The 15,456-nt window shown below is 35.7% G+C and overlaps 1 protein-coding gene across 1 annotated transcript in view; it reads left to right on the top strand.

Annotated features, from left to right (window-relative positions):
• Positions 1–15,456, top strand: part of WDR78 (WD repeat domain 78) — a 106,838-nt gene that overhangs the window by 74,289 nt on the left and 17,093 nt on the right. Inside the window, 6 exon segments of the mRNA XM_011936870.1 lie at positions 2,361–2,555; positions 7,704–7,906; positions 10,582–10,668; positions 12,445–12,596; positions 14,130–14,287; positions 14,573–14,694. Of these exon segments, the coding sequence (XP_011792260.1) occupies positions 2,361–2,555; positions 7,704–7,906; positions 10,582–10,668; positions 12,445–12,596; positions 14,130–14,287; positions 14,573–14,694 (917 nt within the window).

Raw genomic sequence — 15,456 nt, 5'->3', positions numbered from 1 at the left:
CCCAAAGTGCTGGGATTACAGGCTTGAGCCACCGCGCCCGGCCGATGATACTTTCTATTTTTTCATTTGTTTCAAGTGTGTTCATAAATAACTTGTTGAAGGATTTTTATGATGTTTGCTTTAAACTCTTTGTCAGATAATTGTAACATTGATGTTGGTGTATAGGGACTTTTTCCATTCAAGTTAAGATTTTCTTGGTTCTTGCTATGATGAGTGACTTTCAATTGAAACCTGGACATTTGGGGTATTGTAAGAGTCTGAATCTTTTCTAAACTTCCATTTAAACAGGCTTTGTTTGACACTGTTCTGGCAGGGGAAAGTGGGAGTCACTGCCTGATTATTTCCAGGTAGGGGTAGAAGTCTATATTTGCCACTTGACCTCCAATGACATCAGGGGAAGTGGTGTCTTCATTACCATGGGGCAGTGATAGGAGCTCCGGTTTCCATTGACAACACCATGGCTAGGAGGTATAGGAATGCTTCATTAGTGCCATACATGTGGCCTACAGTGACACTACACAGTGGGGGTTGTTCTCATTGCTGCTGGGGAGTGTTAAAAGTTTTGACTCTTCACCAGTCCAACTCTGACTACTCCAGTGGGAAGAGGAAGGTATACTTTGTTACTACTGGATAGGTTGGAATTCCAGGCTCCCCAGCTGGTCTCCACTGACACTGTAGGAAGGGGACCACTATCATTATGTTTGGTAGGGATGAAAGTCCTGCCTGCCTGTTGGGCCTTCTCTGACACCATACACAGTGAAAAGTCAGGGATCTGGGATGCCTTGTTACAGCCTAGTGAGGGTGGAAGACTAGGCTCCCACTTGGCCTTTGTCACGTGGGTGGGGCTACAGTTTTTTCTGTGCTTGGCTGGAGTAGAATGGCTGCCATCTAAAAGCTTGCTTTCTTTCAAGGCTACGCTTTTCCTGGTCCTTTGGCTAAAGAGAGGAGGCTTCTTTTGGGGATTTTTTCTTGCTTATGCCCATCAGTGTTCCCAGGTTGCTGACTTCTTCAGCTCCATATCTGAAATATATGAGGCAAAAAGAATACCCATTCCTTCTCTTCACCTTTCAAAGACTACTTATGTTTGTTGTTTTCTAAAATTTCCAGTTAGTTGAATTTAGCAGGAGGAATAAGGAGAAGTACACTCCCTCTATCTATGAAGATAAAGAAGCAAGAGTTTCCTTCATTCTTTTTTTAAAATAAGAGTTTACTAAGTAGTGTGGTAGGCAGAACAATAGTCCCGCAAATTTGTGCACACCCCAATCCCTGGAACCTGTGAATGTGTTACCTAATACGGCAAAAGAGATTTTCCGGATGTGATTACAATGGGGATCTTCAGATGGAAATGTTATTCTGAATAATCTTATTGGCCCCAATCTAATCACATGGAGTACTAAAAAGTAAAAGACCTTTTCCAGCTGTGATCTGGGAGAGAGATGTGATGACAGAAGAAGGTCAGCAGGAATGCAATCAACGTTGCTGTCTTTGAAGATGAAGGAAAGATTGTGGTGTCCCCCAGAAACTGAAAAAATCAAGGAAACAAATTCTCCTTTAGAACCTTCAGAAAGGAACAAAGCCCTATCAACTTCTTGGTTTTAGCTCAGTGACATCTGTTAGGCCTCTAATCTACTGAACTGTAAGATAAATTTGCGTTGTTTTAAGCCACTGTGATTTGTTACAGCAGCAATAGAAAACTTAATACAATAGTATAGTATTTCTGTATAGCAATAATCAAATCAGACCTTTTTCTGAAGACTGATCATCTTATTTCAACTTGAATTTTAAAAGAATAAAGATAAAAATTACCTCAGGAGGTTATCATTGTCTGTGTTCTGAAAAATAGTACAGTTTTTGATGGTTAAGAATTCCAGGCCGGGCGCGGTGGCTCAAGCCTGTAATCCCAGCACTTTGGGAGGCCGAGACGGGTGGATTACGAGGTCAAGAGATTGAGACCATCCTGGCTAACGCGGTGAAACCCCATCTCTACTAAAACATACAAAAAATTAGCCGGGCGTGGTAGCGGGCGCCTGTAGTCCCAGCTACTCAGAAGGCTGAGGCAGGAGAATGGCGTGAACCAGGGCGGCGGAGCTTGCAGTGAGCCGATATCATGCCACTGCTCTCCAGCCTGGGCAACAGAGCGAGACTCCGTCTCAAAAAAAAAAAAAAAAAAAGAATTCCAAAATGAGGTATGTGCATCTTTCATGTGCTTGGTACATAAGATATTCAATAAATGTCTATTAAAGTTGTTGAAAACTGGAGGAAAATAAATACAAGTGATGAAATGTCATTTAAAAAGTCTTTAGAATGTATGAACCATCCATTTGAATATTTTATCATTGTGTCATGTTTGTATTTTGTAGATAGTGAAACTAGTTCTCTAATGGACATAGAAAACGTAATTCTGGCAAAAATCCATGAAGATGAGGAAGACCACTCAGATGCAATATTAAAGTCTGACAAATTTCATCAGGACTTATTTTTTATGGAACGAGTTCTAATGGAAAATTTATTTCAGCCAAAACTTGCAGCTTATCGTCAGCTTCCTGTTTTAAAAGGTATTTAAAAAAATAAACATGTTTAGGCTGGGTGCAGTTGCTTATGCTTATAATCCCAGTACTTAGGGAGGCTGAAGAAGAGGATTGCTTGGGCCCAGGAGTTCAAGGTTGTAGCAAGCTATGATCATGCCACTGCACTCCCGCCTGGGTGACAGAGCAAGACCTTGTCTCTTAAAAAAAGAAAAAGAAGATATCATGTTTAGACAAACTCAAATAATTTTTAAAATGTAAGGGTTTTAGTATATATTTCTAAACGTAATCTCCAGGTTGAGTTATCATTATCAGAGGACATATTTCTAAAGCTTTCAGCCCTAAATGTGTGAGTAGCACTAGAGTCCAGACTAGGATGCCCACAGAAGCAGATTGTCTCAGATTCAAAACTTCCTAAGCATCTATAGCTCTTGGTTCTCCCTTATTCCTGCATTCAATTACTTATTCATTTTTACAGTATCTCTCATATTCAACCTCTTCTTTTCCATTATCATTGTTACTTTCTAGGTTCTTACTTTTGTTACTACTCCCAAATCTATTGCAGGGGCATTCTTCCTGTTCTCATTGCTACAAATCCCATCTCTCATGATAACAGAATATTTTAAAGGATTTTAGAGATTATCTTAATCAATCTTTCATCATGTATTAAAAAATACATGAATGAAGAAAATGAAGGCTATAGAAACTTTGTGAGGTTAATAGTAAGTAGAAAAGCTAGGCATTCAACCATCTCAAGTTCTAGTTCTCTTTCTGCTATATCAGCGCACTTTGCTGATGTATCCTAAACCACTCAAAAAACCTTCAATGCTTTCCCATTGCCTAGAATAAATTACAAAGCTCAAAGTGTATCATTCAAAAGATATCTGCAGTATGGCCACAGATTACTTTGTATTGTCATATTGCTTTGGAGACTCTAAAAGTTAGCTATATTTAGACTTATCTGGTAGTCCTCAAATAGAACCCACATTTTCCTGCCTCAGTACTTCTAGTTGGAATTTGCTTGACAGTCTATCCCCACCGCATGCTTGCCTATTGTATTCCCAGCTTTCAAATATGGATTAAGGAAACTTCCTTTATGAAATTTATCTTGATTCTTCAAGTCAAAATTAATCTATATGGTTACATTTGAAAAGAAAAAGGTTACAGAATAGTATGTGTGACAAATGTTTGTAAATCTTTTTGCCTGCATGCATCTAGAAGAGTATTGAAAAACTGTGTTCCTTCTCTCACATTAGGTTGATATTTAAACATTTTAATCACTTATATATATGTATTTTTCATCCTATATTTAAAGAGTTGTAAGGTTGCAATTCATATAGTACTTATATATTGACATTTACAAAACAAAATGTAAATGTAACAATGTAAATGTTACTGTTGGCACATCACTTCTTTCAACACATCTAAGAAATAAAAATACTCTAGCAAATGTTTTAATGAGGTAAGATTTATATACAATGAAATATATATTTTAAATTATATATAAAAATGCATTTTGGAAATGTATAAACTGGAGTTACCAATACCTTAATCAAGACAGAGGACCTGTCTATTAACCCTAAGAGTTACTGTGTGCAGTTTTCCAAGTAAACCTTAACCCCACTCCCCAACCCCCACCACACACACACACAGGCATTGCTCTGATTTCCATCAATATAGATTAACTTTCCCTATTCTGGTATGTCATATAATATAAGTGGGTTCATAAAGTAAGTATTCTTTTGAGTCTGGCTTCTTGCATTCAATATCAATGTTTTTGAGATTTCCTAGGTTGATGCGTGTATAAGTAGTTCATTTTTTTTCCCAAGTAATGCTGTAGTATATGAATATACCATAATGATTTGTTTATCCATTCACATGTTGAGGGACACTTGCATACTTTCAGTCTGGAGATATTCAAAGTAAAGCTGGTATGAACATTTTTGTGTGAGCCTTTTGGTAAATGGATGTTTTAATTTTTCCTGTGAAAATACCTACAAATGGGATTATTGGATTACTGGGTAGATGTTTAACATTTTAAGAAACAGTAAAATACTTTTCCAAAGTGGTTATACCATCTTATACTCACACAGCAATGTGTAAGAGTCTCAGTTGCTTCACAACATTTATAACACCTGATGTTGGCAATCCTTTTAGTGTTGTTCTAAAAACTGAGTTCTTGTTTATGTGGTTTATTTTGGTCACTTGAATATTTTCTGTTTACTGTTTGGTCAAGTCTCTTACCAATTTTAAAGTTGAGTTGCCTTTTTATTTTTTTATTTTTATAAATTTTTCTTCTACTTCTTTTTTTTTGAGATGGAGTTTCACTCTGTCACCCAGGCTGGAGTGTAAAGGCACAATCTTGGCTCACTGCAACCTTCACCTCCTGGGTTCCAGTGATTCCTGCCTTAGCCTCCCAAGTAGCTGGGATTACAGCCGCCCACCACCATGCCCGGCTAATTTTTGTAGTTTAGTAGAGACTGGGTTTCACCATGTTGGTCAGGCTGGTCTCAAACTCCTGACGTCAGGTGATCCACCCTCCTCAGCCTCCCAAAGTGCTGGGATTACAGGGCATGAGCCACCGTGCCCAGCCTGAATTGTCTTTTAAAAACTCAAGTTGTAAGAGTTTATTTTTATATACTCTGGATACAAACCTTTTGTCAGTTACATATTTTGCAAATATTTAAGTCTATGGATTGCCAATTTATTTTCTTAAAATTTTTTTGATGAACAGAAGTTTATTTTTGTGAAATCTAATCTGTCAATTTTTTCTTTTGTAATTAATTCCTTCCATGAGCTCTCGAACAAATCTTTGCCTGCCCCAAGTTTGCAAATTTGTACGTCCCAGTTTTCTTATAGAAGCTGTATAGTTTTAGCTTTTATGTTTAGGTCTACTATCTATATTGGATTGTTTGTTTATTTATTTGCTTATTTTTTGAGACAGAGTCTCACTCTCTGGCCCAGACTGGAGTGCAATGGCCCTGTCTCAGTTCACTGCAACTTCTTCCTCCCAGGCTCAAGGGATTCTCCCACCTCAGCCTCCCTAGTAGCTGGGATTACAGGCGCACACCACTACCGCCTGGCTAATTTTTGTATTTTTAGTAGAGACGGGGTTTCACCATGTTGGCCAGGCTGATCTTGAACTTCTGACCTCAAATGATCCATCCACCTCCGCCTCCCAAAGTGCTGAGGTTACAGGTGTGAGCCACTGCGCCTGGCCTATTTTTATTTTTAACAAATTTATTGTGTATATTTAAGGTATACAACATGATGTTACAAGATAAATATATAGTAAAAAGGTCATTATAGTGAAGCACATTAACATATCTATCATGTTATCTATTTTCAATTAATTTTTTTATGAATGGACTAAGTTAGAGTTTAAAGATTGTTTTTTGAATCTCCAGTTGTTTCAGCACCATTTTAAATAAGAGTTGTTCCCATTCTGGGATTATAGACATGAGCTACTGTTCCTGACTCCTTTTCTAGTTTCTTAAAATGGAAAATTGGATCATTGATTTCACATTTTTTTCTTGTCTAATATAGATATTTAATATTTCAAGACTCAGTATAAAGTGATCGTGGTCAAGATAGCATGCTATTGACAAGAGAATAAACAAGAATATAGACTAGAACAGAATAGAGAACCTAGTAATAGATCTGCCAAAATATAGTCAGCTGATCTTTGACAAAAGAAGAAAGGCAATACAATAGAAAAAAGATAGTCTTTCAACAAGTGGTACTAAATATGAACCTAGACGTAGACTTTACACCTTTCACAAATATTAACTCAAATGGATCATAGACCTGAACGTAAAATGCAAAACTATAAAACTCCTAGAAGACAACATAGGAGAAACACTAGATGACCTTGAGTCTTACAATGACTTTTAAAATATAACACCAAATGTATGATCCATTGAGAGACATAATTGATAAGCTGAGCCTCATTAAAATTAAACACTTCTGCTCTGCAAAAGACACTGTCAAGAGAATAAGACGACAAGTCACATACTGAAGATAATATTTTCAGAAGACATTTCTGATAAATTGCTATTATCCAAAATATACAAAGAACTCTTAAAACCCAACAATCAGAAAAATAAACAATATGATTAAAAATGGGTAAAAGACCTGAAGAGATATCTCACTGAAGAAAATATACACATGTCAAAGTAGCATACAAAAAGATACTCAACATCATACTATTATTTTCTCTTGTTCTTGTTCTTGTTCTTCTTCATCCTCCTCCTCCAACCCCCCCCCTTTTTTTTTGAGATAGGGTCTTGCTTTGTCACCCAGGCTGGAGTACAGTGGCACAATCACGGCTCATTGTAGCCTCAGCTTCCCTGTCTCAAGCGATCCTCCTGCCTCAGCTTCTGGCTTAGCTAAGACCACAGGCATGCACCACCACACCCAGCTAATTTTTAAAAGTTTTCTGTAGAGATGAGGTCTCACTTTGTTGCCCAGGCTGATCTTGAACTCCTGAACTCAAGCTCCCCTCCCACGTTGGCCTCCCAAAGATTACAGGTGTGAGCCACTACACCTGACCTTTCAATATCAGATTTCATTAGGGAATTGCAAATTAAAACAACAATGAGGTATCACTGCACACTTATTAGAATGGGCAAGTCCAAAACACTGATAGCACTCAAAGCTGGTGGAGATGTGGAGCAACAAGAAGTCTCATTCATGCTGATGGGAATGCACAATGGTATATCCATTTTGGAATATTGTTTGGCCGTTTCTTATAAAACTAAACATACTCCTGTCTGGGTGTGGTGACTCATGCCTGTAATCCCAGCACTTTGGTGATTTTTTCACTAAGGTGAAGGATAAGTTGTTGTACCTGGCATCTTTCACAACCAAAAAGAAGCACAATGCCTAGTGAGTCTCTTTACATTTTAGAGACAACATATTTGTCATTTGGATATGCTACACTGGCCCATTTACTAAGTAAACAGAAAAGCTGCTGGCTTTGAGTTGGAACCCAGAACAGCAGAAGACTCTGCCACAGATCCAGGCTGCCCTTCACGGTGCTCTGCCACTTACGCCATATGATCCAGCAGATCTGATGGTGCTTGCAGTGTCAGCCGTGGGTAGATAGGCTGTTTGGAGCCTTTGGCAGGTCCGTCTACATGTAGAGTACAATGATCTTTTTATTTGATTAAACTTTAGAACCTGAACCTGAAGAGCCTGAAGATTTTTTAGAAAGTGCAAAACGTGAAGACGTAGAGGAAGAATCTAAGAAGGAAGAGGAAGAAGAAATACATGCAGAAGAATCAACAATACCTGCCAACTTGGAACGACTTTGGTCTTTTTCCTGTGACTTAACCAAAGGCCTCAATGTGAGCAGCCTTGCCTGGAATAAAACAAATCCAGTAAGTTGTGAAACATTTGAACAATTCTGTTTCTACCATTGAAGGGAAATTATCAAGTTCAAATAATGAAGAATTGCTTTCCTTAGATATGGGACAAGGAATTTAAATTGACCATAACTTTGAGTTTTAGAATGCCCCTAAAACAAGTTCCAGTTTAAAAAGAGGGAAATGCAAATAGTTACAAAATAATGTTTTTCTCCTTTAATATAGTAAACATTTAATATGTAAAACATTACCATTTTTATTTTAGGGGATCTACTTGGGACATGGCATTCTCTGAATTCATGTTAGATATGGATAAGTAAACTAGAGGATTGGTAGATTTATTTAATGTATACCAAAACTCATGTGCCCAAATTTATATTAGCCTCAAAGTAGTCATATTTGGAAGTGTATACTTAATCTAGTGACCCTACAAGTGTGCAAAATAATTTTGAGATTCCTTAAAATACTGTTACCACCGATATTAGCAAGTGCTTAAACAGCACTTAGTATGTAGCAGGCACCATTGTGTTTTAACTGTACTAACACAACAACCCTGTGAATTAGATACTATTATTCTTCTCATTATGTTGAAAGGAAACTGAAGCACAAAAAATATAAGTAATTTGCCCAAAGTCACACCACTAGTAGGTGAAACAGCCAGAATTCAAATGCAAACATCTGGCTCCATAGTTCTTGCTCTTAACTACTGCACTGACAAAAGTCATCTTGAGGCAAATAAGATGAATTGTCAAGTTGGAGAATTATATGTTTGGCTGTAAAAAAGAAAGAATTACAGAGTAATTAGACTAATTTTCTTCTGGGATTTATAAACTGGTTCTGAAGGTATTTCCCAGTTAACAATTCCAACCGTTTTTCAGGTAATGGCAGTATCTTTGATATAAATATTTAAATTGTTGAAGCAGTCAAAACCAATTTATTTAAATTATGTTATATTTTGTATGTTTATGAATTAGCCTTATTATTTTATTGCCACACCTTATCAGGTGCTTTGTGCAGACATAACAGTTGTCATAGTTATTAAAAAACAGAAAGTCTATAATCATTTCCATTGAAATCTAAATAACACATTATTTTAATTATGTGTATTATTTTGTAACAAAGTAAAGCACTTTTATTATGAATTTATCTTTATAAAACTGTATTTGGGACTGTCTTGTCAATTAGTGGAATTAATTTTAATTAATTAATTTTTTGGAGAGATGGGGGTCTTGTTTTGTTGCCAAGGCTGGTCTTGAACTCCTGGTTTCTAGTGATCCTCCTGCCTTGGCCTCCCGAAGTGCTGCTTTTACAGGTGTGAGCTACCATGCCTGTCCTGTAAATAGGATTTAATAAATCTGTAATAAAGATATATTAAACATTTTTAGAAACTGAATATACTAGCATTTTAAAAATTAATGCATTGCTATGGAGATTAAATTAAATAATTTTGAATGAGCCTAAATGCAAACATATTACAGATGGAGTCTATAATATTTATTAATTCATTGTATAAATATTTAGTGAACATTAACTCTGTGCCTGGCACACTCTTAAGGCACTAGAGATACAGTAGTAATGAAGTTATACATAGACCCTACCTGTATAATAATTTTGAATGTGCTATGATGAGGAAATAAACAGTGCTGTGGGGACACATACAAGAAGCTCTTGACTGTTTCTTAGAGAAAGTAATGCCTCTGCAGAGTCTAGAAGAGAGAAATAGGGATTTGTCAATATCAGGCTGAAAGGGTATAGTAGTGAAGACTGTTTTTAAGACAGAGGGAATTGTGGAGAGATTATGTTGTCCTGAAAGTAAGGTGGTGATAAGAAAATGTAATATTCTAAAATTAAAGGTATTCTGGTTACAGAGCAGAGGCTGGATTTGTTCATTTATTAAGCTTTTGCCTATTTGTATTTACATATGCATTTCTAGAAATGACCTCCTGTATAGGCAGCTCATGCTGCCATAACAAAATATTATAGACTGGATGTCTTAAAGAACAGCAATTTATTTTCCCATAAATCTGGAGGCTGGAAAGTCTGAGATCCAAGGGCTACTGATGCAGTTTCTGGTGAGAGCTCTCTTCCTGGCTTGCAGTGGCTGCCTTTTCACTGTGTCCTCACATGGCAGAGAGAGATCTATGGTGTATTTTTCTCTTTTTATAAAGTCACCAGTCCTGTCTCATTAGGACCCCATCCTTTATAATCTCATTTAACCTTAGATTCCTCCTAAAACCCTTATCTCCACGTGCAATCATATTTGAGGTTAGACCTTCAACATATGAATTTTAAGGGGACACAATTCAGTCTATGGCACCTACCTTTAACTTAAGTGTCCTTTATTTTACATTTGAAATAATTAGGTAGTCCTCAAACACTCAAAATATATTATAACCTATTAATACAATCTCAGAAGACTACCTTAATATGTAAAAGAACTTGTTAGCAATTGGTTATTTTTAGGTGCTTATCTTTCAGTCTGCAAATTAGAAGCATTACACTGATTAATTTTTTTGCTTAGGAATATGGAGGTATAGAGTAAAAACAGATGGTGTACTGGCATGTTTTCCTCTCAGTCGAAATGTCTTACTACTATTTTTAACACAGCTCATTAATATATATCTGTATATATTTACCAATATTTTAATGCTATCTTCTCTTATTTTTAAATGTATTTTTCTGGTTTTCAGGATCTTTTGGCTGTTGGCTATGGGCACTTTGGATTTAAAGAGCAAAAAAGAGGATTGGCTTGCTGCTGGTCAATAAAGAATCCCATGGTAACTCAAACAAGAATAAGAAGCATTTTTATCTGGCTGTTGACAAAATTCTCATAAAGTATATAATTACATGTAATAAATAAAGTCTAGAAAATTTTATCAATTAAGACTATTTTCTTTGGTTTAACTCGTAGCAATTAAAATTTGTTCTTGTTGACATAGGGTAAAGATAATTCATTTATAAATTCATTCAGTAAATATTTATTGAACATGTACTATATGCTTCTATATAATGATGCAGAGTTGAACCATTATTGATTTTCACAGCTAATTATAAAGAAAAATGAATCTGTAAATGAAAATTCTTTGAAAATTTTGGTTTTTTTTGGTTTGTTTGTTTGTTTGTTTTTCTTTTGAGACAGAGTCTTGCATTGTCGCCCAGGCTGGAGTGCAGTGGCGCGATCTTGACTCACTGCAACCTCCACCTCCTGGTTCAAGCGATTCACCTGCCTCAGCCTCTCGAGTAGCTGGGACTACAGGTGCATGCCACCACACCCAGCTAATTTTTGTATTTTTAATAGAGACGGGATTTCACAATGTTGGCCAGGATGGTCTTGATCTCTTGACCTCGTGATCTGCCCGCCTCGGCCTCCAAAAGTGCTGGGATTACAGGTGTGAGCCACCGGAGCCCAGCTGAAAATTATGTTTTTTAAATACCTGGTTGTTTCTTAATATATGAATACCTCCTTATCACCTGACTGTTATTCTCAATAGAAATAAAATAAATTTATATGACCTTCTTACTGTCATACATTTTTCAAAGAGAATGAATATAAAGCATCATAGTAGTAATTCTGCTAAACAGCCCTAGTCAATCTGTTACTTTAAAGTTTTACATTTAGTTTTGATTCACAACTGAAATGCAAAGTGGAAAACTTAGAGAAGGGCCAGAAGAACATATAAAAATGACTAAAATTTTTATAAATACCTCTAGTCTGTAATATCTGTAACAGTGTTTGAATAAACTTAGCTATATGTCATATAAATCTGGGTTTATATAGCATAAAAGAAAGGAAGAAGCAATTTTAAATGTGGAGGGATTGACATTGGATTCATCATCAGTAGTCTGTCTTCTTTTTTATGTAGGTGGTTAAAAACAGGAAAGGATTTAAATTAGACATTCAAACAAAACAAACTCTTTATGGGGTTGTAGAACAGAGTAACTTGTAACTTGGGGAGTTTTAGAACTTTTTTTCTTCATTCTTTAGATAATCCAAGCATCTGAAACAAATGCTAGAATACAGAAATATATGCTAGATGATTAGCTTTTTGTTCCCATAAGAAGGTAGACATGTGATGGTAATACTAATCCTGCTGAAAGATTACCAAAATATTATTGTAGAAGGCTATGCTGTACTTCCCTTCCTCCCGTCCTTCCTTCCTTCCTTCCTTCCTTCCTTCCTTCCTTCCTTCCTTCTTTTCCTTCTTTCTGAGATGGGGGTCTTGTTATGTTGCCCAGGCTGGTCCCAAACTGCTGGTCTCAAGTGATCCTCCCACCTCAGCCTCCCTAGTAGCTAGGATTCCAGGATTGAGCCCCCATGCCCAACACTCTATTTCTTAAAGTCATTGAGTGCTGAGGATTCATACTTGTATCAAAGGAAATGACCAAGTGAAGTTTTATTCTTTTCTGTACTGGAAATGAGGACAGAAGTAACTGAATGTGGGCTAACTCTGCTCACATACCCATTGCCACCAAACTAAATCTCAGCCACCATTATATTCTGTCTTACTGTGGTCTACAAAAACAAGTTGAAAATGTAATTTTTTAAAATTTAGTGGCCAGAACGTATTTATCAGAGTCCCTATGGAGTTACTGCTGTGGATTTTTCAATTGGAGCACCTAACCTTTTAGCAGTTGGCTACCACAATGGCACAATTGCAATTTACAATGTACGGAGCAACAGTAATGTTCCGGTTCTGGATAGTAGGTAAGAACCTGAGAATTAGATAAATGTATAATACGTGCTTTTTCAGGAGGATTTACTCTAATGTTATTTAGTTTTGAGTAAATATTTATGTCGTTACTGAGAGTGATACCATTATTTTTGAAACATTTAATAATTCCTCATGTTGTCTCTGCAGCTGGAATGGTGTGTCCTAATAGCTCCTTCAACTTCTTCTCTGCCCATCTCACTAACCAACTTCCTCTGGCTTGACAGTTTATGCTTATTCTTAAACTACTGCTTTGGTTTCACTTCTTCCAGGAAATTTTCCCATTCCTTTCTTTTGTGCAACCTGTACATACCTTTATCATAGCACTTATCATATTATATATAAAATTATGTTTGTGTATATATATGTAAATCTATCCTATCTGTCTGTCTATCTATCTATCATCTATCTATCTATCTATCTATCTATCTATCTATCTATCTATCTATCTATCTATCTATCTATCTATCTTACTAAGGAGGGTATAAGTTCCTTGAGAGCAAGGATTGAATCTTATATACCTTTCTATCATCAGCATGTCATTGAAAATTGGACATATAACAGGAGTCTAGTAAGTGTTTGATGAATAATTAATGAATAAATGAGTTGTATGAGGAAAGCCAAAAGGTTAGAGGTGAAAGATATTAAAAAGACTAGGTTTTTGTAATAGACAAGATACCAATGGGGCATGTTTGTAAAAGTGTTTGAATAAACTTGGCTAGAACTAGAAATAACCATTAAAGCAGAGGCTCCTAAACTTAACTTCAAATTATTTGCAGTTTTGTAAGCATGGGCCTTTGTGCGTGTTTCTGGGAAGAGGGTCCATAATTTTCACCAAAAAATCAAAGATATGTATGATTTTTAAAATGTTCAGAACTGATTGCATTGGAGGGTTTGTATTAAAAATCAAGGTAGTCAGTACCGTGAAAAAAACATCACATTAATCTGATAGGAAGAGAGAGTAATCTGAGAAGTGAGTTTAATTTTTCAGAAAAATTTTAACTCTAATCCATAGAGAGAGTTAAACCAATGGGCAATCTTGAAACGGAGGAAGAAGAGTGAAATATAGAAAGAAGAATTGTTTACCTGGATAAGATTTAAATGATTAACAACTTAATTCATAAAAACATTATAAAGATGAAAATACTTATATTCAATGTGTCTAAAATAAAGTAAAAGTCAGAATTTACACAACTAAACTAAGAAAGAATTAATGAATTGAGTAAAAAAAGTAGATTCTGAAAAGAAAGAACATTTTTGCTTTTGTATTGCTGTTATGATAGCTAATATAGTTAAAGACCAGTACAATTTTTATTTTGTAAGAAGTAGAAAAAATAACAGTGACTATTAAGTAGAAAAGTGGTTGTCTTTTCTATTTTTAAAAATATTTAAAAGTCTATTTTTGAACAATAAAAGGATTATATAAATAGGTCATGATCTTCTAGAAAGCTGACCTTATCACTTATACTCCAAGACCTTTAAGAAATTATTATAATGATTATATGTTTAGTATTTTTTTACTGTTTTAGTGAATCACCTCAAAAACATTTGGGACCTGTCTGGCAACTACAGTGGATAGAACAAGATCGAGGCACAACAGGAGATGACAAAAGAGAAATACTAGTTTCTATATCAGCAGATGGAAGAATCTCCAAATGGGTTATACGAAAAGGACTAGACTGTTATGGTAAAGGAAAAATCAAGTTATCTTTTTCTTGTTACGTGCTGAATTAAAATTTTCTAGTTAACCATGTGTGAAAGGTGACAAATTTTGGTTTGGCCAATAAGAAAAAAATTGGGCTTGGTCATTGTTTTTCTAAGCAGCTAGTTCTAGTGTATGCTAATTTTAGCCTAATTACATGCAAAAGTTGGCAGAACTAATATTACTATTTGCAGAAGAAATACACATCATATTTGCGGTACTCTTTCATGTGGTAAATAACAAGTTATGTATGTTTTTCTTTAAATACAGATTTGATGCGATTAAAGAGAACTACAGCTACCAGTAACAGAAAGGGAGGGGAAAAGGAAAAGAAAGACGAAGCTTTGATATCTCGACAGGCTCCTGGAATGTGTTTTTCTTTTCATCCCAAGGTAAATTATTTCACTCTTATTTACCACTGGATATAACAATTTCCAAAATTGAAGTGTATTAAGTCATAAAACAAGACCAAATATTAGCCTGTTAATGAATACTGTGCCTAATATATTAGAGACAGAAAGTAGATAAATGATTGTCTGGGCTAGGGGATGCAGGTGGAAGAATAGGTGATGAGGGAGGGAAAAGTAGGGAATGACTTACTAATGATGATAGAGTTTTTTGGGAGTTCTAAAATTGATGGTGGTGATGGTTGCAGAACTCTGTGAACAAACTAGAAACTATTGGATTATATACTTGATACGTGTGAATTATATGATATGTGAATTATATTCCAATAAAGATTTTTTTAAATTGTGCTTTGTAAGTGAAGAAATAAGCACAGATTTAGCTGCTAACCTAAGGTGGAATGGTACATTCCAGTTGGCTATACTATGATTTTTATCTGCTTTTGCAGATAGATAGATGAGAGGTATATATTTCTGAGAAACTATGGAAAGATTCTCTTTACAACTTTGTGCTTAACTTGAGTGCCTCTCCTTGCCCCACTTGGCCACTCTGCTGCTCTATCATACTTACAGAAACTGAATCCACTTATATATAGACTTCTACATTTCAATTCGCATGGTGACTCTCAGGATTCGGGGATTAGAAAGACCACTTAAATTCATGTTTACCGAGAATCAAATCAGAGCACAGTTAATGAAGTCCTCCTTTCTCTTTATCTGGAGATAGTTTGTTTTTTATTTTTAATTTTT

Source organism: Colobus angolensis, unplaced genomic scaffold (assembly GCF_000951035.1).
Source record: "Colobus angolensis palliatus isolate OR3802 unplaced genomic scaffold, Cang.pa_1.0 Scaffold158, whole genome shotgun sequence".
NCBI classification, from domain to species: domain Eukaryota; kingdom Metazoa; phylum Chordata; class Mammalia; order Primates; family Cercopithecidae; genus Colobus; species Colobus angolensis.
Note: the sequence above shows the minus strand (reverse complement) of the source record. Positions and strands in the feature narration are given on the sequence as shown.